The sequence below is a fragment of the Oryctolagus cuniculus genome, chromosome 1, assembly GCF_964237555.1.
Source record: "Oryctolagus cuniculus chromosome 1, mOryCun1.1, whole genome shotgun sequence".
Lineage (NCBI taxonomy): Eukaryota > Metazoa > Chordata > Mammalia > Lagomorpha > Leporidae > Oryctolagus > Oryctolagus cuniculus.
The window spans coordinates 56578813-56601385 of record NC_091432.1 but is presented as its reverse complement, the minus strand read 5'-3'; the positions used below and the strand labels follow the sequence as shown (position 1 = coordinate 56601385).

At 48.4% G+C, this 22573-nt stretch overlaps 1 protein-coding gene and 1 long non-coding RNA gene across 6 annotated transcripts in view; one reads left to right on the top strand and one right to left on the bottom strand.

Moving 5' to 3' along the window:
* Positions 1–760: 760 nt before the first annotated feature.
* Positions 761–6456, bottom strand: LOC138849586 (uncharacterized). 2 transcript variants are annotated; one of them, XR_011388518.1, is made up of 5 exons: positions 5956–6456; positions 4140–4303; positions 3001–3110; positions 1447–1567; positions 761–898 (listed from the first exon to the last, which is right to left on the bottom strand). It is a non-coding gene; the product is annotated as an uncharacterized lncRNA (long non-coding RNA). The 2 variants fall into 2 exon arrangements; XR_011388519.1 differs by having other exon boundaries at positions 5952–6429.
* Positions 6457–6648: 192 nt separating this feature from the next.
* The window catches only part of WEE1 (WEE1 G2 checkpoint kinase), a 32531-nt gene continuing 16606 nt past the window's right edge, over positions 6649–22573 (top strand). For 2 of the 4 annotated variants that reach the window (XM_051824614.2, XM_051824608.2), the window contains exons 1-5: positions 6800–7515; positions 8809–9014; positions 9770–9833; positions 10630–10802; positions 12924–13045. In XM_051824614.2, coding sequence (XP_051680574.1) covers positions 6937–7515; positions 8809–9014; positions 9770–9833; positions 10630–10802; positions 12924–13045 — 1144 coding nt within the window. In that variant the 5' untranslated portion in view covers positions 6800–6936. Of the gene's footprint in view, positions 7516–7645; positions 8138–8808; positions 9015–9769; positions 9834–10629; positions 10803–12923; positions 13046–22573 lie in introns of those variants that run through there. The other 2 variants (XM_002708805.5, XM_008266070.4) reach the window with 2 other exon arrangements.

Below are 22573 nucleotides of genomic sequence, written 5' to 3'. Positions count from 1 at the left end.
AAGGTGTCCGGTGCGTAACAAATCTTCCCAGGCAGACGAATCAATTAATTCACAGGCTTTTATTGGGGTTCCGCTCCCGGACGAGGTTCCACGGCCCCAACAGAGCAACAGAGAGGGGGCCAGGGAAGTCGCGTGTCAGAGATTGGGAGAGCTCCTTTTATAGATTCAGGGCATGGGAGTTAAAGGTTGAGGCGGGTCTGATCCTCATTGGTTGACCTTTAGGCACCTGCAGGGACCTTGACAAGGACTTTTCTTCCCCGGAAGTACAGGTAGATTCTCCATTCCCGGAGTATAGGCCTTCCCTCCTTGCGGATCCCAAAGCTACCAGATATGATTATTTTGGTGAAAAAATTTTGGGAATCCATACATGATTTTTTAAAAGATGCATTTATCATGATCTTTTTCAAAATCACTTATATGTATAGGTTTCAAAATTTTTAAAAATTATTTATTAACTTATTGGAAAGGCAGAGAAAGAGGGGGAAGAGAGAGAGATCTTCCATCTGGGAAGTTTACTCCCCAAATGCCTGCTACAGCCAGAGCTGGGCCAGCATGAAGCCACAAGCCAGGAACTCCATCTGGGTCTCCCAAAGATGGCAGGGACCCAAGCCATGTGCTACCTCCCAGACACACTTGCAGGAAGCTGGGCTGGAGGCGGGACTTGATCCCAGGTATCTCAACTTAGAATGTAGGTGTCTCAAGTGGCCACTGAACCTATGGTACCACAACGCCCACCCCTCAGAAATTTTCAGACCAGAAAAATACTTAACGTTTTAATTTCATTTTTCCATGGACTTTTTGGAGTATCATTGTACAACTTCAGCGACAGTCTCGGTAATCCTGGCTGATTGTATCATGCAGGCATGGTTCTAGCTTCTCTGGGTTTCATTCTCGTCATCTGTAAAATACACATACACACACACACACACACACACGTGCCTTGAAGAGATCCCATAAAGATTAACTGAAATGCATGAAGCATCTGACTCCACCTAGCAGGCACCAACACTGTCCCAGCTCCCTCCCAGCTCCCTCAGAAGCACCCTGCTGCACAGCTCTCCTGTTCTCACTTCATCAAGGCCAGCCTGGCCTGTGAGTAGGCTGAGGGCACCGCCCAAACACAGGGGATGCTCAGCAGAGGACCCCAGGCACGGAGGACTTGTGCCTGCAGCACCGGGATCTTTTTCCTGTGGCCATCTCTCCATCACCAGACAGCTGATGGTGTCGCCTAGGACTGGATGCTCTCCGCCCACTGGATGAGCTCATCTCTCAGGCCTGAGCTCATCATGGGCCTTTACAGAACTTCAGAGCCAACTCAGACTGGCCACTGAGTCATCTGAGTCATCGAAACCTAGCCTTAGCCACCCCCACTGCTAACAAAAGCCCAGCATGGGATGTCTGTCTTATCTCCTTCCCTCCCCTAATGAGGCAGGCCCCTTGACTCACTGCTGAAGAGTCATGCCTTCTTTTGTGCCGCAGCAAGCTGAACAAAGCTGGTTTAAATCATCACAGTGTGGCTAGCACACACCCAGCAGCCCTCATGGTCATCCAGGTCATTTCCTGTGGACTGTCCAAGCCCAAGAGGAGAGGCCATTAATCAATTACCCACATGTTTATCGAGCGCCTGCACACTGCGAGGCACTCACCAGCCCCCGTTTATGGCATTCCTGCGGAATGACCTTTGCAGTTACTGAAACGCCTTACAAATATAGAGAAAAGTGGCCCTTTGTGCCTCCATAAAGGGGGTGGGGAGTACTCCATGTCCACAGAATACAAAGGACACTCTTTGGGCTACCTGCTTCAGAAGGCCCCAGTTTTAAACTACTCTGGTGGAGAGCTCCTCCCTTATCTAGGTCAGTGGTCAGCATTTTCTCTTGGGAAAGATCTTGTAGTTAGCATGGTTGCAGCCGCCATCAAATCTTTCAAGATGAGGGGCCTGCATCATGCAGAGAGCTGCTGAGATAAGCGGGAGCAACAGGTGCAAGGGCTCCTTTCTCTAAGGAGGCCAGCTACAGCTGAGGTCCTGTACACACACAGACACAACCTGTACAACAGCGTGGGCTCTCCCAGCTGATGATCCCAATTAAAAATCCAATGAGAATCTTAGGTCCTCAAGCTTTTTGTACAGAATCCATATACATGAGGGACTGGCAGCTAAGTGCCATAATGGAATCTGCCTGTGAATTCCCCTATAGGAATACTTGGAGCATGGATGGAAGTAGCAGCCTTTACAGCTCAATTAAGCATAACGAGAAATAATGCTCATTTCATTAAAGCAGGGGCCCTCAGCGGTCACTTTTCCCCAGTTATGCGTCTCAAGTTTCTATTACGTCAGTGCTCTCTCTGTTCTAATTATCTTGGTTGTGCAAATACACTGTCTATCCATATGAAGCAAGTCTGGGGGCCATCAAGAAATACGCGGTGAATTTCCTGACTGCATAACTATTCACAAGTATAGATTATTCTCAAAAGTCACTGCTTTAGGCCGGCGCCACGGCTCAATAGGCTAATCCTCCACCTGTGGTGCCAGCACACCGGGTTCTAGTCCCAGTCGGGGCACCGGATTCTGTCCTGGCTGCCCCTCTTCCAGGCTGTGGCCAGGGAGTACAGTGGAGGATGGCTCAAGTGCTTGGGCCCTGCATCCCATGGGAGACCAGGATAAGTACCTGGCTCCTGCCATTGGATCAGCGTGGTGCGCCAGCCGCAGCGTGCCGGCTGCGGCGGCCATTGGAGGGTGAACCAACGGCAGAGGAAGACCTTTCTCTCTGTCTCTCTCTCACTGTGCACTCTGCCTGTCAAAAAATAAAAAAAATAAAAAAATGAAAAGCACACGTACAACATTATTGTACACTACTGTGCAAGGAACAACACTACCATCCCATTTTGGATTCGACAATCCTGTATTCTCAGGGTGAGCTGACGAACTTGTGGTGAACTGGTCAAGTAACCGCTTCAGAGGGAATCGGGGCAAGTGATGAGGTGGAGAAATCCAATCAGTACCTGAGCGGTCACACAGGGAGCAGGGCCAGGAGTTGCCACATTCTAGCCTGAGATCTGGAAAGCTGGGGCCGGCCGGCAGTTGGGGACAGTCAGAGCTGGGCTGAGGTAGCCTGAGGTTTGTGGAGAGAACAAGCACAGGTGAGAGGTAAAGGTAACACGGAAGATGAAGAAAGACAGCTCAACTTTTGTTGTTAGTATATTATTTGTTTTGGAAGTGAAAAACGGGTTTGACTTTTTTTTTTTAATTAAAGATGTATCAGAGTAGGCTCTAAATTTAGAGATACTGATTGTTTCTCCAAAATCAAAAGCATTCACTAGAAAATATTTAGCTTTGGGTAAAGTCTATCTATCTTTAGTCTTACGAAACATTCCTACAGACTGCAACACTGAGAGAAATTCCTGGTTCCAAAGGATTTGGTTCAAAAGTGCAAGGCTCAGGCTGAGAAGACCAGGCACATCTTTCCCGTGCTGTATTGAAAGTACTTGGCAGTGTGATCGGCAATTTCAATTTTACATCTTCAGGGCTAGAAATCTTGCCTGTTTTGCTGCTAAGGAAGGGTGAATGGCTGGACAATAGTGGAATTAAAGCCTTTTACTTGCTAAGTCATGAGTCTTTGTAAAGAGGATAAACAGGTTAAGTTTGTTATCCCAACAGCTAGAGGCAAGAGTTTTACTCAGTTATTACAACATTACCACAAACATGTGGATTCTGCAAAAGTTGCCTAGCAACACTCCAGTTAGAGACAACACCGGCTGGGGAGAGGAACTGGAAATCTGAATGAGATATCCTGGGGCAGGTGGGTGTAACTTCTCTCCGGGGACAGAGTGTGCTGTACTTGGAGGAGCGTGAAATTTGAAAAATCAGCAGTCACTTGAAATTTCAGTTAGGACATCACTGCAGTTCAACCATAACACCGTGCCACAGTCCCAGCCAGGGGATGCACGGCCCAGGTTTCTGCTTCATTTGGGCACTTTTGTTTTAAAGACCACTAGATTTTTATTTGATTATTCCTGAAACGTGTATTAAGCACTCTCTCCCAGGCCAACGCACCGTGTATGGGGTCTCTACAGATAAACAAAACTTGGTTCCAGTCCCGGATGGGAGGGCAGTCAGACAAGTAAACAAAGCCAGAGCATACCCAGTCAGTGTGCAAGGCAGCAGGAAGTTCCAGAATCCAAGATGGGCTTGGGAGAGGCGGCAGCCCAGCACCAAGACTCCTTTCCAGCTTTGTGACAGTTCCTTCTTCCCCATGGCCATTCTCTACACTTTTTGGGAACTTACCTCAAGGTTCTGCACAGGGACCTGCGTGCAAAGTAGGAGTTGATAAACAAAAGCCAGGGTTCAGACTGTTTACCACTAGGAAGGGGGAGCGGGCTGAGGACTGAGGGGATAGGAGGGGACTTGTGTACCACTTCAGTTCTTATTATGAGAGGGAAGAGCAGCGGAAAAAGACCACAGAGAAGAAAAAAAAAAAAAGGAAAGAAAATGTGTGATACCTGCTAACCTCTACAAACTTAACAGAGTTGTAACCTTCTGTTCAGAATATTAAATAGGCGAATTAATCTGCAAACATAACAATTTAAGGAAGCAAATAAGCCAAAAAATATTTTAAGTAAGGGCTCTTTAATCAAGCTCACATGATAGTGAGCACTAAGCCCTATCAGAATGCTGCAATCAACAAGATAGAGAAGGTCCCTAGCCTCAGGAATCTCATTTTTCTAGGTGATAGAAATCAACAACACCGAGATAAATATAAGGCTCTTAAGGAAATGGAAATACAGCAGGGTGTTGTGAAAGAGCTGGGGGGAGGAACCCGAGATTACAGGATTAGCCACGGGGACAGAATTTCTATACAGGAGGGGTTTAGGAGCCCCAGGAGAGCTGGGGCAGGCACCTAGGGAGCTTTAATACCCCTCTCCCCCAGAAGGCACACTGTTTTTACACACACCTCGAGTTACAGATCAATACAAAGCAGTTTCTAAAGTTCTTTTTTTTTTTTTTTTGTATTGACACTTCACATAATATAGAGAAAATGTCAACTCTCCATATCAAAGAATCCTATTTGTCGTCAAGAGTGACAGGAGGGGAGGTGTTGGAGGAAGGGCACTGAAACCTCTCCTTGGGCCACTGGATCAGAGAATGCAGCCCCTTGAAACGCACCAGCACCAGCATAGAATTCTTGTCCTCCAAGAGCTTAAAATTAAGTTCGGTTTAACACACAAAAGAAGACATGTATATATCACTTAGCAAACACTTGAAGGAGACAGCTGTTGACCCTGTACTATCTTCAGCTGTGCACCAGGAAGCTGCCCACGGAATGTGTGAGGCATGAAGCTGTATTTTCATTAGAAATTCAGCTTGAATTGATTTAGTTTTTGAAAAGTGAAAACACATACGACTGTGTTAACAGCCATAAAGTATTACCATAAGAAAAACAGACAACAGAAATAAATGGAAATGTTAGACCCAGGACAACTGTCCAGTAATAGCAATTAGAGCAACAAAACCACATTAACAAAGCTTAAATACCCAACTGATGAGCATGCCCTAACCCACTGCCGCTGTCTGGGGGCTTACATCCTATGACCCAGTAATTCCCACTCCAGGAATGTATCCTTAAAAAATAAAATCCCCGCAAACAAGAGAGATGCAAAAATGCTCTTTAGGGGGTTATTTACAACAGAAAAATTGGAAGAAACTTGTATGAGCAATAACGGATTTGCTGAGTAACATTTTCGCAGAGCACCAGAAGAGGTCCCCCCCACCACCCCAATTAGAACTTAAGACTGCAGCGAAGCGGGCCAGTGGTTTTGCCAACAGCTGTCCACGTGCTGGCAAACAAAGATAAACACCCCGGACGCACGGAGGGCACCTAGCTTCCTGCTAGGACCGCCTCTGCTGCTGCTTCTATTTACGGTGGACCGGCCTTGGGTCTACTGGAGGGGACTACCTGCCTGGGGGAGGTCACCTCGCTGCGACACGCCTCCCGTACAGCCGCCCCAGGGGGAAACTGAGGCACTGAGGCCGCCCCCACAGTGCCGCCAGACTTCGGCGGGCGGGCTCCCCACGGCGGCGGCTCGCACTACTCGGGACGGACCGGAGGCGGAGTCACCATTCGCGGCTCCGACCTCGACCAGGGAACGTGACGGCCCACAGCCACGCCCACAACGCCCAGTGGCCTGCCCCAAGGGGACACCGGGCAGGAGACGGCCGCCGCGGGCACTGCCCGAAGCCACGCGGTCCCCGCTTTTTCCAGGCTCGTAAGGGCTCAGAGACGCTCCTCGGCCGCCCGCCCTGCTTCGGACCCCAAGAAGCCCGAGGAGCGGCGAGGAGGCCGCGTTCGTTTCCGTCGGGGAAAGCCCCGCGCCCTTCGCCCCTCCCAGGAGGCCGCCTCGGCTCCGGGGCCCGGCCCCATCCGGGCGGTGTCCGGGTTCGGCCGGGTCGGGCCCCCGGCCGCCGGGGCTCCCTCATAGGCGGGCGGCGCCGGGACCCGCCCAGGCCAGGCGCGGCGCCGAGCGAGGGTGGAGCCAACAGTTCGCGCCAAAATCGCGTAGCTGGGCCCTCCCCCGCGGGCTACGTCGCGCCCTCTTTTTTTTTCAAACCCGGAGCTGGGCGGGGATTGGTGGGCTGGACGTTCACGTGGTTAACGGTCGCGGGAAGCCGCGGAGCCCGAACTTTCGCTGGACCTGCGGAGACCCCTGCCTAGGCGTCCAGGCTGTGCAGCCTGTGCAGGGCAGTCCGCGCCACCACCATCGCTGCCGCCCCGAGCCCGGAGCGCCCAGGAGCCGCACCCCGCCGCGACGCAGTCTCGCCGCCGCCGCCGCCGCGCCCGGGCGCGCCCAGTCGCACGTGGCGGACCCGCCCCCTGGGCCGGCCTTGCGCTGGACTCCGCGGACCCCGGCTGTCCGGTCCTCGGCCCCGGCCCCAGGCCCGCGATGAGCTTCCTGAGCCGGCAGCAGCCGCCACCGCCCCGCCGCGCCGGGGCCGCCTGTAGCTTGAGACAGAAGCTGATCTTCTCGCCGTGCAGCGACTGTGAGGAGGAGGAGGAGGAGGAAGAAGAGGAGGGTAGCGGCCACAGCACTGGGGAGGACTCGGCCTTCCAGGAGCCCGACTCGCCGCTGCCGTCCGCCCGCAGCCCCGCGGAGCCCGGGCCCGAGCGCCGCCGCTCGCCCGGCCCGGCGCCTGGCAGCCCCGGGGAGCTGGAGGTGGACATGCTGCTGCCCGGCGCTTGCCCGAGCGCGGACGGGGCGGGCGGCGGCGGCGCCGAGGGCGACTCCTGGGAGGAGGAGGGCTTCGGCTCCTCGTCCCCTGTGAAGTCGCCGGCGGCCGCCTACTTCCTGGGCAGCTCGTTCTCGCCGGTGCGCTGCGGCGGCCCGGGAGACGCGTCGCCGCGGGGCTGCGGGTCGCGCAGGGCCAGCGAGGGCCCCTGCTCGCCGCTGCCGGACCACCCGGGCACGCCACCGCACAAGACCTTCCGCAAGCTGCGGCTCTTCGACACGCCGCACACGCCCAAGGTGAGCGGCCCGGCGGCCAGGGCCCGCGCCGGCCGGCCGGCCGAGCCTTTTAAAAAGGCCGCGGCGCCGGGGCCGAGCGCGCCGCGGCCCGGGTTCGGTTACATAACCGCCCGGCCGCACCCCCCCGCTCGCTCTTCTGCGCCGCCACCCAAAGTTGGCAGCCCCTCGTTTGGGCCCTGCCCAGAAGTTGTCCGTTAAGATTATGTAACTGAACAATGGGCCCGCTCTGGGACTTCTTCGGCTGACAAAGGGGCAGAAGGGCGCCGTCCAGGTGGCCGAGGGTTTGCCGCCCCTCCTGGAGCCGGGCTGCCGTGAGCGGGTCCGGCCCGAGGGCCGCCCGCTAACGTGGTTCGCTAGGATGCTGGCTGGGTGCTGGCGCGGCCGCCTGACACTCCCGAGCCATATGGTGCCTTTTAAACGCAGCCACGGGGCCTGTAATTTGGGCGGCGCGGGCAGAAGGAGTTCGGTTAAAAAAAAAAAAAAAAAAAGGGAAACCTGCACTTGTGGTTTAGTGTGGTGTGGCGCGCCGGGGAAAGTTTGAGGTCTGCAGGGGCCTGGGAGTGGAGGCTGGTCTGCGGGCTCCTGGCGGCGCGCACGCCCCTGGCCCGACCCCGAGTGACGGGTAAGCTTGTTTGTCTCCTGGGGTTTGCGGGGCACCGCCGGCCGTGGGTCCGGTGTCTTCAGGAGGTGTGCCGCACCTGCTCGCGGGCGGCCGCTGAGCCTGCAGCTCGCCGCCTGTAAAGCTGTCCGGGCACAGCAGATTTAAACACACTTCCTCAGTGGGGTTAGTAGGCAAAGGGGAGCTTCTGCAGCGTCCGTTTTGTTTTCGCGGTACCGTTAGTCATAAACCTGAAGGAGTACGTGCGCTTCGGAGCTTTACTGCTGATTAGCCGCCTCGCCCGCGGCGGAATGAGGGGCGGAGTCCCGCGGAGGTGGCTTCCAAAGCCCTATTCAGAGGGGGGAGGGGAGCTTTTGTGGGACTCTGGCTGCCTTCTATTTTTAGATGAGTTGAAAAAAGGCTGGTTTGTTAACTTTTGGCCACCAAAATGAACTGTTTTAGTCCGCATAAATATTCTTTTTCGGCCTACAGACCGATTTCACTTTGTTATCTTTTCCCAAAAAGGTAGTTAGTATCTAGCTTGAGACTTGTTCTGTGGCCAGTGTATTTTGCTTGCAGTATAACAAAGGCCTGTGTGTTGCTTTGCGTTCTGCCCCAGGAAAGGCTGGTGGAAAATTGGGTTGAGAGGGCTGTTCAGGGTGCAGATCCTAAAAATTTTATTTCTCCTCCCCTAGAGTTTGCTCTCCAAAGCTCGAGGAATTGATTCCAGCTCTGTTAAACTCCGGGGTGGTTCTCTATTCATGGATACAGAAAAATCAGGAAAAAGGGAATTTGACACACGACAGACCCCTCAAGTGAATATTAATCCTTTTACTCCGGATTCCTTGTTGCTTCATTCTTCAGGAACGTGTCGTCGAAGAAAGAGAGTGTATTGGAATGAGTAAGTCATTTAACAATTTGCTTCCCCAAACCAACAAAGATTTTTTTTTTTAAAGATTGATTTATTTTGACAGAGTAACAGGGAGAGATATTGTCCATCCTTGGTTCACTCCCTAAATGCCCACAAAGGGTAGGGTTGGTCCAGGCCAGAACCAGGAGCCCGGAGCTCCATCCAGGTCTCCCAGGCAGATAGGGGGCACGTTTAGCAGGAAGCTGGATTGGAAGTAGAGCAGCTGAGACTTGAACTGGCGATAATACCGGATGCTGGCGTGGCAAGCACAGGCTTAACCTGCTGCGCCACAATGGCTGGCCCCTCACCTCACCCAAGATCGGTTTGGTATATTTATCAAAATTTAGTTTCTGTTGAACAGCATAGATATTTGTGCTTTGAAATTTTTTCCTTTACTAGCACTTATCCCCTAGAAGATAGAAATTAATGAATTATCTGGAGGAGGAGCAGTGTGGGAAAGAAAAGAATAAAATACCTGGATATCTTGCAAGAAATCTGGTATCAGAAGTGAGGCAAGCAGAGAACGTTAGTTTAGAAAGGCTTCAGTTTTGATATGTCATCAAGTGAGCATGTCTAAGCTGAGCCATTTTCTTCAGCTTGTCTGAATCTGGTGACTACAGAATTAAATGCTTTTATGTTTTTGTTCATTAAAATTCGATTTCATTGTACACTTATCAGATGAAGTTTTGGATCTCAAATTGATGTATCTGTTCAGAGTGATGGAAAATTACATAATATTTTTTCAGTTCCTGTGGTGAAGACATGGAAGCCAGTGATTATGAATTTGAAGATGAAACAAGACCTGCTAAAGTAAATAGTTTTATATTTCCTTTTCTTTTTTTTTTTTTTTTTTTTTTTTTTTTGACAGGCAGAGTGGATAGTGAGAGAGAGAGACAGAGAGAAAGGTCTTCCTTTGCCATTGGTTCACCCTCCAATGGCCTCCACAGCTGGTGCGCTGCGGCCGGCGCACCACGCTGATCTGAAGTCAGGAACCAGGTGCTTCTCCTGGTCTCCCATGGGGTACAGGGCCCAAGCACTTGGGCCATCCTCCACTGCCTTCCCGGGCCACAGCAGAGAGCTGGCCTGGAAGAGGGGCAACCGGGACAGAATCCGGCGCCCCGACCAGGACTAGAACCCGGTGTGCCGGCGCTGCAGGTGGAGGATTAGCCTAGTGAGCCGCGGCGCTGGCCTATTTCCTTTTACTGTATCTGGAAATTTGATTTTATAGCTCTGAATAATAATAATACATGATAAGTACATGTTAAATAAGCATTAAACATAGTTACAATGATTTCTAAATTTCACACATGGTCCTTTTACCATGGCAAAAAGTCATTTTTACATATTTATAATGTATATTTGATATGCTTTTTATTTTTTCATTTTATTTTTTAGAAAACTTTTATTTAATAAATATAAATTTCGAAAGTACAACTTTTGGATTATAGCGGTTTTTCCCCCCATAACCTCCCTCCCGCCCGCAAACCATCCCATCACCTATTCCCTCTCCCATCCCATTCTTCATTAAGATTCATTTTTAATTATCTTTATATACTGAAGATCAATTTAGTATATATTAAGTAAAGGGATATGCTTTTTATTACAGAGGATTACAATTACTGAAAGCAACATGAAGTCACGGTATACAACAGAATTTCATGAGCTAGAGAAAATTGGCTCTGGAGAATTTGGTTCTGTGTTCAAGTGTGTGAAGAGGCTGGATGGATGCATTTATGCCATTAAGCGATCAAAAAAGCCATTGGCTGGCTCTGTTGATGAGTATGTGCTAAACCTTTTGTCTTTTTTTGGTCTGGTGTGTCGTTAAATACATTAAGGTTTTCGGTAATTGAACACTGACCACTGACTTTGCCTAACTTTTGAGATGTTAGAATAATTTAGTTACATCCTTTAAATTAAAAAAAACTTTCATTAAAAAAACTTTTAAGATTTATTTTCATTTTATTTGAAAGGGACAGAGACAAAGATCTGCCATGTACTTGTTCACCTCAGAAATGTCCACAATAGCCAGGGGTAGGCCACATTGGAGTCAGGAACTAATTAATGATTTCTGTGTGCATTACAGGGACCCAAGTACTTGGGCTAGCACATGCTATCTCTTACGATGCAGGTTAGCAGGAAACTAAAATAATGAGTAGTAGAGCAGAACACTCCAATATGGGATGCAGGCATCTTAACAACTATGCGAAAAGTCCCTCACCCCTCAAGTCCTTTAATTTTGTTAATTAGTTGTTACTGGATTTGGGGAATACTGTGAGTAGTTTGATTTTAGAGCCTAACAAACTTTTTTTTTTTTAAAGATTTTATTTATTTATTTGAGAAGTAGAGCTAAAGACAGACAGATGGAAAGACAGAGAGGTTTTCTATCCTCTTTCTGGTTTACTCCTCAAATGGCCGCAATGGCTGAACCTGGGCCAATCTGAAACCAGCAACCACGAGCTTCTTCCAGGTCTTCCAAGCGGGTGCACGGGCTCAAGCACATGGGCCATCTTCTGCTGCATTCCCAGGCCATGGCAGAGAGCTGGATTGGAAGAGGAGCAGCACCCATATGGGATGCTGGTGTTGCAGGTGGAGGCTTATTAGCCCGCTACGACATGGTGTCGGCCCCCAGTTTTTTGTTTTTTGTTTTTTAATTTAGTTGAAAGGTAGAGTTAGAGAGATTCTGCATCTGCTTGTTCACTCTCCAAATGGCTTCCAGTGTCAGAGTTGGGCCAGACTAGAGCCTGGAACTCCATCCGGTTCTACCACACGAGTGGCAGGGACCCAAGTACTTAGTCCATGTTCCCCTGCATTCCCAGGCGCATTAGCAGGGAGCTAGTTTGAAACTAGAACAGCCAGGGCTTGAACTGGCACCCATATGGGATTCTGGCCCTGTAGGTACCAGCTTAACCCACTGTGCTACAATGCTGACCTTAACTTAAATTTCCTTCTTTCTTTCCTTTTTTTTTTTTTTTTTTTTTGACAGGCAGAGTGGACAGTGAGAGAGAGAGAGAGAAAGGTCTTCCTTTTCCATTGGTTCACCCCCCCCCCAATGGCCGCTGTGGCCAGCACGCTGTGGCTGGCGTATCACGCTGATCCGAAGGCAGGAGCCAGGTGCTTTTCCTGGTCTCCCATGGGGTGCATGACCCAAGGACTTGGGCCATCCTCCACTGCACTCCCGAGCCACAGCAGAGAGCTGGCCTGGAAGAGGGCAACCGGGACAGAGTCTGGCGCCCTGACTGGGACTAGAACCTGGTGTGCCTGTGCTGCAAGGCGGAGGATTAGCCTGTTGAGCCACGGCGCCGGCCCTAAATTTCCTTTTTTCTAGTTGACACCTATGAATTCACGGGAAATTTTTTTTTTAAGATTTATTTATTTGAAGGTAGAATTACACAGAGAGAGAGAGGTCTTCCATCTGCTGGTTTACTCCCCAATCAGCCGAAACGGCTGGAGCTGTGCCAATCCAGAGCCAGGAGAGAGGATCTTCCTCCAGGTGCAGGGGCCTAAGGGTGCAGAGGCCCAAGGGTTTGGGCCATCTTCCACTGCTTTCTAGGCCATAGCACAGAGCTGGATCGAAAGTGGAGCAGCCAGGTCTCAAACTGGTGCCCACATGGGATGCTGCCACTGCAGGCAGCGGCTTTTCCCGCTATGCCACAGTGCTGGCCCCTACAGTAAAATTTAGTCTTTGCTGAGTCCTAGGGCCAAAAAGATGTCTTCTTTTTGACAGTCTTCTTTAATGGAAGCCTTTGGAAACCCTCATGAGTTTTAACCGTGTGTCTTAAGCAAACTGTTTTTAGTATAATAATAGAAAAGTCAAGTTTTTGCGAAGTTGCAGATAAATTAATTCAGTTTAGGCTTGAGTAAAAATGATTTATTTTTCTATTGATTGCAATTTTCTTGTAGGCAGAATGCTTTGAGAGAGGTATATGCTCATGCAGTACTTGGCCAACACTCTCATGTGGTTCGATATTTTTCTGCCTGGGCAGAAGACGATCATATGCTTATACAGAATGAATATTGTAATGGTAAGTGATGTAATAGTTCTCTCTCAATTTGTGAGCTTGGGAAAATGAACACCGAAGAAAATTTATTACCATTTCAAATATTGCTCTGTTTCTCTTTTCTCTCTTAAAAATCCAAGGTCAAAGGCATGGCATGAATTTGAAGTGCAATTAAAGATTGAAAACTTAGTCTCTTCTGCAGCCCTGTACATACCTTTTTATTTATTTATTGTAGAGATTGAGTTATAGAGAGGTCTTCCATCTGCTGGTTCACTTCCTAAATGGTTGCAATAGCCAGAGTTGGGCTGATCAAATCCTGAAGCCAAGAGCTTCTTCCAGGTTTCCCACCCGGGTGCAGGGGTCCAAGCACTTGGGCCATCTTCCACTGCTTTCTCAGGTAACTAGCAGAGAGTTGGATCAGAAGAGAAGCAGTCAGAACATGAATTGGTGCCCATATAGGATGCCAGTGTTGCAGATGGAGGCTTTGCCTACTATGCTACAGCACCAGTGCCCCTCCCCCATACCTTAATAGAACTTTGCATGCTATTTATGTGTCTATAACTCAGATTAAACTGAACTTCTTTAGAGGACAATGACTTGGACATACATACATATGTGTCCTTAGCAGGTAGCATAGTGTGTGAGGCATACAGTAAGGTGTATTGTCATCTGTTTGCCGTAGCTATAACAGAAATATCTGAGACTGGATAATTGATAATGAACAGAAGTTTTATTTGGCTCATGGTTCTGGAGGCTGGGAAGGCCAGGAGCACAGTGGTCTTTGTGCTGTTTTATCCCATGGTGGCAGGTGGTAGGACAAGAGAGGATTGAATTTGCTTTTATAACAAACTCACTACTATGGTAAGTACATTAATCCATTCGTGGGGGTAGATTCCTAATAACCTAATTTCCCCTTTTTCAGCCCTGCCTCCTAACACCTATATTGGGGACTAAGTTTCCAACACATGACTTTACACATTCAAATCATGACATTCTGCCCCCTGCCCACAAAATTCATGTGTTTCTCACAGTGCAAAATACTTGTGTGTTAATATCATTCTAGTAGTCCCAAAAGTCTTAACTTAATCCATCATCGTCTCAGAAATCCAAAGTCCGGAGTCTAATCTAAGCCAGATACAGGGGAGATTCAAAGCACAGTTCATCCTCGGGCAAATTTCCTTTGCTTGTGAGCCTAGGAACTCAAGTTACCTATTTCTAAGATAACAATGGTGGAACAGGCATAGAACAGTCCCACTCTGAAAGAGAGGAATAGACCAGGAGAAAAAGGTAACTGGTTCTGAGTAAGTCCAAAATCTGACGGGGAAGATAATACAAAATCTTAACGCTGGAGAATTTTTTATTGCATGTCCTGCATCATGAGCATATTGGGGCTGTGGGTTGGGCTCCAGGTTTAGTAGGCTTAGCCTGGGGTGGGAGTGCTGCCACTGCTACAGGTCTCTGCCAGGGCACCCAGCCTGTCTGTGATCCTTGGAATGTAGATGGAGGGAGCCATGCCCCTACATTTCTTGCACTCTGTATTCCTGCAGAATTAGCACTACATGGACACTGGACACTGCCAAGGTTTATGGCTTAAGTTTGAGAAGCCATCTCCAGCAGTGCTTGAGAGGCACTCGGGCCCACTTGAGTCACAGCTTAAGTGACTAGAGGGTATTGTGCTAGAATTGGTGGATCAAAGTCCTAGGTGGCCCTGGGCAGCAAGTACTAATGTCCGGACCTCAGTTACCTTTTTGGAAATCTTTCCCTTAAGGTCATCCTAGTTTGTTTCAGAAGTCTCCAAAATCCCTTTGGGATGTTTTCCCCAGTCTTGTTTAGTATCACCTGACTTTTTCTGTATTACCCTCCTAGGGAAAGGTCTCTTGGCCACATCTTTTGCTTTGCTCTCCTAAAGATAATTTTCACTCTTCACATGGCAAGACTCCAAACATCTAAAATCTTTGACTCTGCCTCCCATCCCCCCCCCTTTTTTTTAAATTTATTTGACAGAGTTATAGACAGAGAGAGAAAGGTCTTCCTTTTGTTGGTTTACTCACCAAAAGGCTGCTACAGCTGGTGCTGCACCGATCCGAAGCCAGGAGCCAGGTATTTCTTCCTGGTCTCCCATGTTGGTACAGGGACCCAAGCACTTGGGCCATCCTCCACTGACCTCCCAGGCAACAGCAGAGAGCTGGACTGGAAGAGGTGCAACCGGGACTAGAACCCGGTGTCCATATGGGATGCCAGCGCCACAGGCAGAGGATTAACCAAGTGAGCCATGGCGCTGGCCCTGCCTCCCCTTTTTTTAAAAAAAAATATATATATATATACTTATTTATTTATTTGAAAGACAGAGTTACAGAGAGGCAGAGAGAGAGGTCTTCCATCTGCTGGTTCACTCCCCAGTTGGCCGCAGGAGCTTATTCCATGATCTCCCACGTGGGTGCAGAGACCCAAAAACTTGGGTCATCTTCTGCTTCTTTCCCAGGTCATAGCAGAGTGCTGGATCAGAAATGGAGCATCCAGGTCTTGAACTGGCACCCATATGGGATGATGAAACTGCAGGCTGCAGCTTTACCCAATATGCCACAGTGCCGTCCCTTCTGCCTCCTTTTTTTTTTTTTTTTTTTAAGATTTATTTGAAAGAGTTACACAGAAGGAAAGGCAGAGAGAGAGAGGTTTTCCATCCTCTGGTTCATTCCCCAGTTGGCCGCAGTGGCTGGAGCTATGCCAGTCTGAAGCCAGGAGCTTCTCACGCGGGTGCCAGGGGCCCAAGAATTTGGGCCATCTTGTACTGCTTTCCTGGGCCATGGTAGAGAGCTGGATTGGAAGTGGAGCAGCCAGGACTCAAGCCGGCGCCCGTATGGAATGCTGGCACTGCAGGCGGTGGCTTTACCCGCTACGCCACTGCGCCAGCCCCTGCCTCCCTTTTAATAATAGCTTCTGTCTTAATAATTTATTGATGCCCATCAGAATGCCTTGCAGTGGATTCCCAGCTCTGGCTACTGAATCCATCTTCCTGCTAATGCATACCCTGGGAGGCAGCAGTCATGGCTCAAGTAGTCCGGTTTCTGCCACCCATGTGAAAGACCTGATGTTCCAGTCCCCCAGTTTTGCCTTGGTCCATCTCTGGCTATTATGAGCATCTGAGGAGTAAACCAATAGATGGGAGTTCTGTCTATCTGTATGTCTTGGTCTCTCTGTCTTACATTTATTTATTTATTTGAAAGGCAAATTTAGAGAGAACCTTCTATCCTCTGATAGACTTTCCAGATGGCTGTCACGGCCAGGGCTGGGCCAATCAGGAGCCAGGAGCTGCTTCTGGGTCTCCCATATTGATGCAGGGGCCTAAGCACCTGGCCCTGCTTTCCCAGGCCATCAGCTGCTGGGAGTGGAATTGGAAGTGGAGCAGCTGGGGCTTGAACTGACCGCCATATGGGAATGTCAGTGTTGCAGGTAGTGACAACCTATTAATGCCACAGTACCGGCCCCAAACATAGGTATTTTTTAAAAGAAAATAGCCATTATAGTTCCTTCAATATTGTGCTTAGAAATTTCTTCACTAGATACCCCAGTTTACCGCTCTTAAATTCTGTCTTCCTTAGCTCTCTGCTATGGCCAGGGAGTGCAGTGGAGGATGGCCCAGGTGCTTGGGCCCTGCACCCCATGGGAGACCAGGAAAAGCACCTGGATCCTGGCTCCTGCCATCGGATCAGCGCGGTGCGCCGGCTGCAGCAGCGGCCATTGGAGGGTGAACCAACGGCAAAGGAAGACCTTTCTCTCTCTGTCTCTCTCTCTCACTGTCCACTCTGCCTGTCAAAAATTAAAAAAAAAAAAAAAAAAAAAAAAAAAAAAATTCTGTCTTCCTTAAAGCCCTAGGGCACAGACACAGTTCTGCCAAATTCTTTGCAAATGTATAATAAGGATAGCTCCTACTCCAATTCCTTGCTCTTCAGTTCTATCTTGGCCCTCATCAGAATAGCTTTTTTTTTTAAGATTATTTATTTGTTTATTTGACAGGTAGAGTTACAGTGAGAGAGAGAGACAGAGAGAAAGGTCTTCCTTCCGTTGGCTCACCCCCCAAATGGCCACTGTGGCCGGCACTGTGCCAATCCGAAGCCAGGAGCCAGGTGCCTCTTCTTGGTCTCCCATGCGGGTGCAGGGGCCCAAGCACTTGGGCCATCCTCCACTGCTCTCCCAGGCCACAGCAGGGAGCTGGACTGGAAGAGGAGCAACCGGGACTAGAACCCGGTGCCCATATGGGATGCTGGCGCCGCAGGCAGAGGATTAGCCAAGTGAGCCACGGTGCCAGGCCCCAGAATAGCTTTTACCACACATATTTCTGCAAAAATTGATCATGGCCCTGAATAGGCATTTTTCTTTTTTCTTTTCTTTTTTTTTTTTTTTTATTTGATAGGTAGAGTTACAGACAGTGAGAGAGGCAGAAACAAAGGTCTTCCTTCCGTTGGTTCACTCCCCAAATGGCCGCTATGGCCAGCGCTGCACCGATCCAAAGCCAGGAGCCAGGTGCTTCTTCCTGGTCTCCCATGTGGGTGCAGGGGCCCAAGCACTTGGGCCATCCTCCGCTGCCCTACTGGGCCATAGCAGAGAGCTGGACTGGAAGAGGAGCAACCGGGACTAGAACCTACCTCCTATTTGGGATGCTGGAGCCGCAGGCAGAAGATTAACTTAGTGAGCCGCGGCACCGGCCCACGAATAGGCATTTTTCAAGAGAAGAAATTGAGATGGCCAACAGACACTTGAAAAAATGCTCAGGATCACTAGCCATCAGAATTGCTCTCATAGAAATCAACAAGCAACAAATACTAGCAAGGATATGGGGGAAAAGGTACCCTAATCCACTATTGGTGGGAATGTAAACTGGTGCAGCCACTGTGGAAGACAGTATGGAGATACCTTAGAAATTCATAAACAGACCTACCATATGACCCAGCAATCCCACTCCTGGGAATTTATCCAAACCACAAAAAATCAGCATATGAAAGAGTGATCTGTACCCCTGGTGTTTATAACAGCTCAACTCACAACAGCTAAGATATGGAATCAAGCCAGATGTCCATCAACTGATGACTGGATAAAGAAAATGTATATATGCACTATAGGGTACTACTGAGCTGTAAAAAAAAAAAAAAAATTGCAGTGCTTTCTGCTGCAACAAAATGGATGCAACTAGAAACCATTATATTTAGTGAAATAAGCCAGTCCCCAAAATGCAGATATCATGTGTTTGATCTGGGATATCTAAAATGTAATGATTTGGAGTAAAATGGACATTTTGAGATTTGATGATTTTTTTATAGCCCTTGTCTCTGCTGATGAGGAACAGTGGTTTTTTTCTTTATCCGATTTGTTAAACTCCTTACTTAGTGTAGGGTTAATCTTAGGAGTATAAAGTGTACTGAAAATGGATCTTTGTAAAAATTAAGAGTGACAATAGGAGAGGGAGGAGGAAGAAGGGTTGGAGCATAGGGGGAAGGAAGGGAGGGGAGGAGGGAAGTATCACTGTGTTCATAAATATGTGTGTGTGTATAATATCAAACTTAAATACGTAAATAAAATTTAAAGAAATTACTCATGGCCAGTTTTCCAACAGTTCATGTTTCCTTTTGAGCTCTCAGAAAAATTTCCCTCTACATTCCATTTGTGACAGTTTTGTCTTGTTCTAGCTTGTTCATCCAAATTCTTCTAGCCGCTACGCATTACCCAGTTCCAAAGTCAATCCCACATTTTCAGGGATTTCTCACAGCAGCAACACCATTTCCGGTACAGATTTTTTGCCTTAGGTGCTTTCCTGCTTCAATAACAAATACCTGAAACTGGCTAATTTATAATGAACAGAAATCTATTTGGCTCCTGGTACTGGGACCTGGGAAGTCTGTGGGCATAGTGCTGGTGTCTGATGCTGGCAAAAAGGAATGTTTACATACAGAAGGGAGATCTAAATTCAGCTGTTCTTCAAGGCATTCTGTAATCCTGCTCCATTCCCACTATATCCAGCCTAGTTTACTGCTGGAACCCTCTAGCAATTCTCTATGAAGTAAATTACACTGTTTGTGTTCCCTAGCTGGTCCTCTCTCTCTCTACTTCCCCCCAAGTGAAAGGAAACAAGCATGTTACGGGATCAGCTTGCGGCCTCCCTAGCTTCCAGTTTTCAACAAAGGGCCAACGTGTTTCTCTCTTTTCTGTTCAGCCTTTACCAAAATTGTGGTCTGATTCTTGATCCTTGTAGACATTTGTTATTATATAGCCAAATCTTTATATGTAACGAACTCTTTTTTATATAAAAAATCTGAGTATTGAAGAATTTAGAGTTTAGGGAGTACTTGAGATAGCAAAGGTTTTTGTTGTTTGTTCTCATTTTTCTGTTAAAATTATACAAGACCAGCCATCTCACAGCTTAGATGTAAGGAAGTGATAAATAGTGGATGAAGGAACTTCATATTTAAAAAACAACAAAATAAGTGAAAGATTTCTTAAATCTGACTGCTCAAGTTGTCATTTCATTACACTTGAACTTTTTAAGTATTCAGTACACAGCATTGCTGCTAGTTTGTTTCACAATTCTTGAAATGTTTCTATTCATACCTTCAAAATATTTATGTAGTCATCTCATAACCTTGAGGACTTAGTGTTTCTTAACCTTGGTTTTTCAGTTATCACATTTAATTTAGAACAATTTAACAATGATATTTTCTCTATTTCATATTTGCTAGATACCATCTCCTGCTAGACTTTTCTCTATTTTTTTTTAAAGATTTTATTTATTTACTTGAGAGGCAGAGAGAACGAGAGAACGAGAGAGAGAGAGGGAGAGAGGTGTTCCATCTGCTAATTCACTCCCCAAAGTGGCCACAACAGCCAGAGCTGGGCCTGTCTGAAGCCAGGAGCCAGAAACTTCTTCTGGGTCTCCCATACAGGTATGGGGCCCCAAGGACTTGGGCCATCTTCCCCTGCTTTCCTAAACAGTAGCAGAGAGCTGGATCAGAGGTGGAGCAGCTGAGACTCGAACTGGCACCCATAGGGGATGCTGGCACTGAAGGCCATGGCTTTGCCCACTATGCCACAGTGCCAGCCCCTTCTCTGTTCTTTTTCTATAGCAATGTTTATAGCTGTCCACATATCAACAACCCACTAAATACATGGTTGTGTAATTCAGATGATTTTGAGAAAACTTCAAGGCTTGGGTTTGACTAGCCTCAGATTACTAAGACTTCTTCTTGAAATAAAGTTAAATTTTAAAATAATCTTTCAAAAATATTTTGAAGTAGAGTAAAACACTTAAAGAATGTAAGTCTTTTATTTATTTATTTTTTATTTATTTGTTTATTTTTTTTGACAGAGTGGACAGGGAGAGAGAGAGACAGAGAGAAAGGTCTTCCTTTGTCGTTGGTTCACCCTCCAATGGCCGCTGCGGCTGGCGCACCACACTGATCCGATGGCAGGAGCCAGGTACTTATCCTGGTCTCCCATGGGGTACAGGGCCCAAGGACTTGGGCCATCCTCCACTGCACTCCCGGGCCACAGCAGAAAGCTGGCCTGGAAGAGGGGCAACCGGGACAGAATCCGGCCCCCCAACCGGGACTAGAACCCGGTGTGCCGGCGCCGCAAGGCGGAGGATTAGCCTAGTGAGCCGCGGCGCCGGCCAGAATATAAATCTTTAAAAATAGACCTGTGGGGGATCTGGGCTGTGGCATAGAGGGTAAAGCCACTGTCTGCAGCACTGGCATCCCACGTGGGTGCAGATTCGAGTTCTGGCTGCTCCACTTCCGACCCAGCTCTCTGGTGTGGCCTGGGAAAGCAGTGGAAGATGGCCCAAGTCCTTGGGCCCCTATATGCTCGTGGAAGACCCAAAAGAAGCTCCTGGCTTCGGGTCAGTGCAGCTCCAGCCATTGCGGCCATATGGGATGTGAACCAGTGATGGAAGACCTCTCTCTCTGCCTCTCCTTCTTTAGCTGTGTAACTCTGACTTTCAAATAAATAAATAAATCTTTAAAAAAAAAATAGACCTGTGGCATAGCAGGGAAAGCCGTCACCTGCAGTGCTGGCATCCTACATGAGCGCCGGTTCAAGTCCTGGCTGCCTCACTTCTGATCCAGCTCTCTGCTATGGCCTGGGAAAGCAGTAGAAGATGGCCCAAGCCCTTGCATCCCTGCACCCGTGTGGGAGACCCAGAAGAAGCTCCTGGCTTCAGATCAGCTCAGCTCTGGCTATAGTGATCATTTGGGGAATGAACCCATGGATAGAAGACCTCTCTCTCTCTCTTTTTTAAGGTGCCGGCCTTAAACATATTTTTAAAATTAATTAATTTATTTGAAATGCATAGTTAGAGTAGGAGAAATACAGAGATCTTCCATGTGCTGGGTCATTCCCCAAATTGCTGTGGTTGTACCAGGCCAAAGCCAGGAGCCAGAGCTGCTTCTAGGTCTCCCATGTGGGTGGCAGGGGCCCAGGTACTTGGGCCATTTTCTGCTGCTTTCCCAGGCACTCAGCAGGGAGCTGGATTGAAAGTGAAGCAGTCAGGACTTGAACTGGTGCATATGGGATGCCAGCACTGCAGGCAGTGACTTCACTTGCTGTGTCAGTACTGGCCCCATAAAACAGATTTTTTTTTTTAAAGATTTATTTATTTATTTGAAAGTCAGAGTTACACAGAGAGAGGGGAGGCAGAGAGAGAGAGAGAGGTCTTCCATCCGCTGATTCACTCCCCAGTTGGCCACAACAGCTGGAGCTGTGCCTATCCGAAGCCACGAGCTTCTTCCAGGTCTCCCACGTGGGTGCAGGGGCCCAAGCACGTGGGCCATCTTCTACTGCTTTCCCAGGCCATAGCAGAGAGCCAGATCGGAAGAGGAGCAGCTGGGACTAGAACTAGCGCCCCTATGAGATGCTGGCCCTGCAGGCAGCGGCTTTACCTGCTACGCCACAGCACCGGCCCCTAAACATATTTTTTTTTTAACAGTTTCTCATTGTGTGAGATAAAATATAAACTTACAAAGTTTCTGAAAGTTTAAATCAGTTAACTGTATAATTTCATGAACTCTTTAAAACCAGATTTATGTGATCATAAGGGTAATTAAAGCTGTACTAAAATACTAGTTTTTACTTTGAAAATTTGTGGACTGTTGGTAAGGATATGGTGAAACAAAGCTTTTTTTTTTTTTTTTTTTGACAGGCAGGGTGGACAGTGAGAGAGACAGAAAGGTCTTCCTTTGCCATTGGTTCACCCTCCAATGGCCACCATGGCAGGCGCGCTGCAGCCCGCACACCCCGCTGAACCGAAGGCAGGAGCCAGGTGCTTCTCCTGGTCTCCCATGGGGTGCAGGGCCCAAGCACTTGGGCCATCCTCCACTGCACTCCCGGGCTACAGCAGAGAGCTGGCCTGGAAGGGGGGCAACCGGGACAGAATCCAGTGCCCCGACGGGGACTAGAACCCGGTGTGCCGGCGCCGCAAGGTGGAGGATTAGCCTATTGAGCCGCAGCGCCGGCCACAAAGCATTCTTATATATAAATAATGGGTCTAGAAGTTGGTATAGTGTTCCT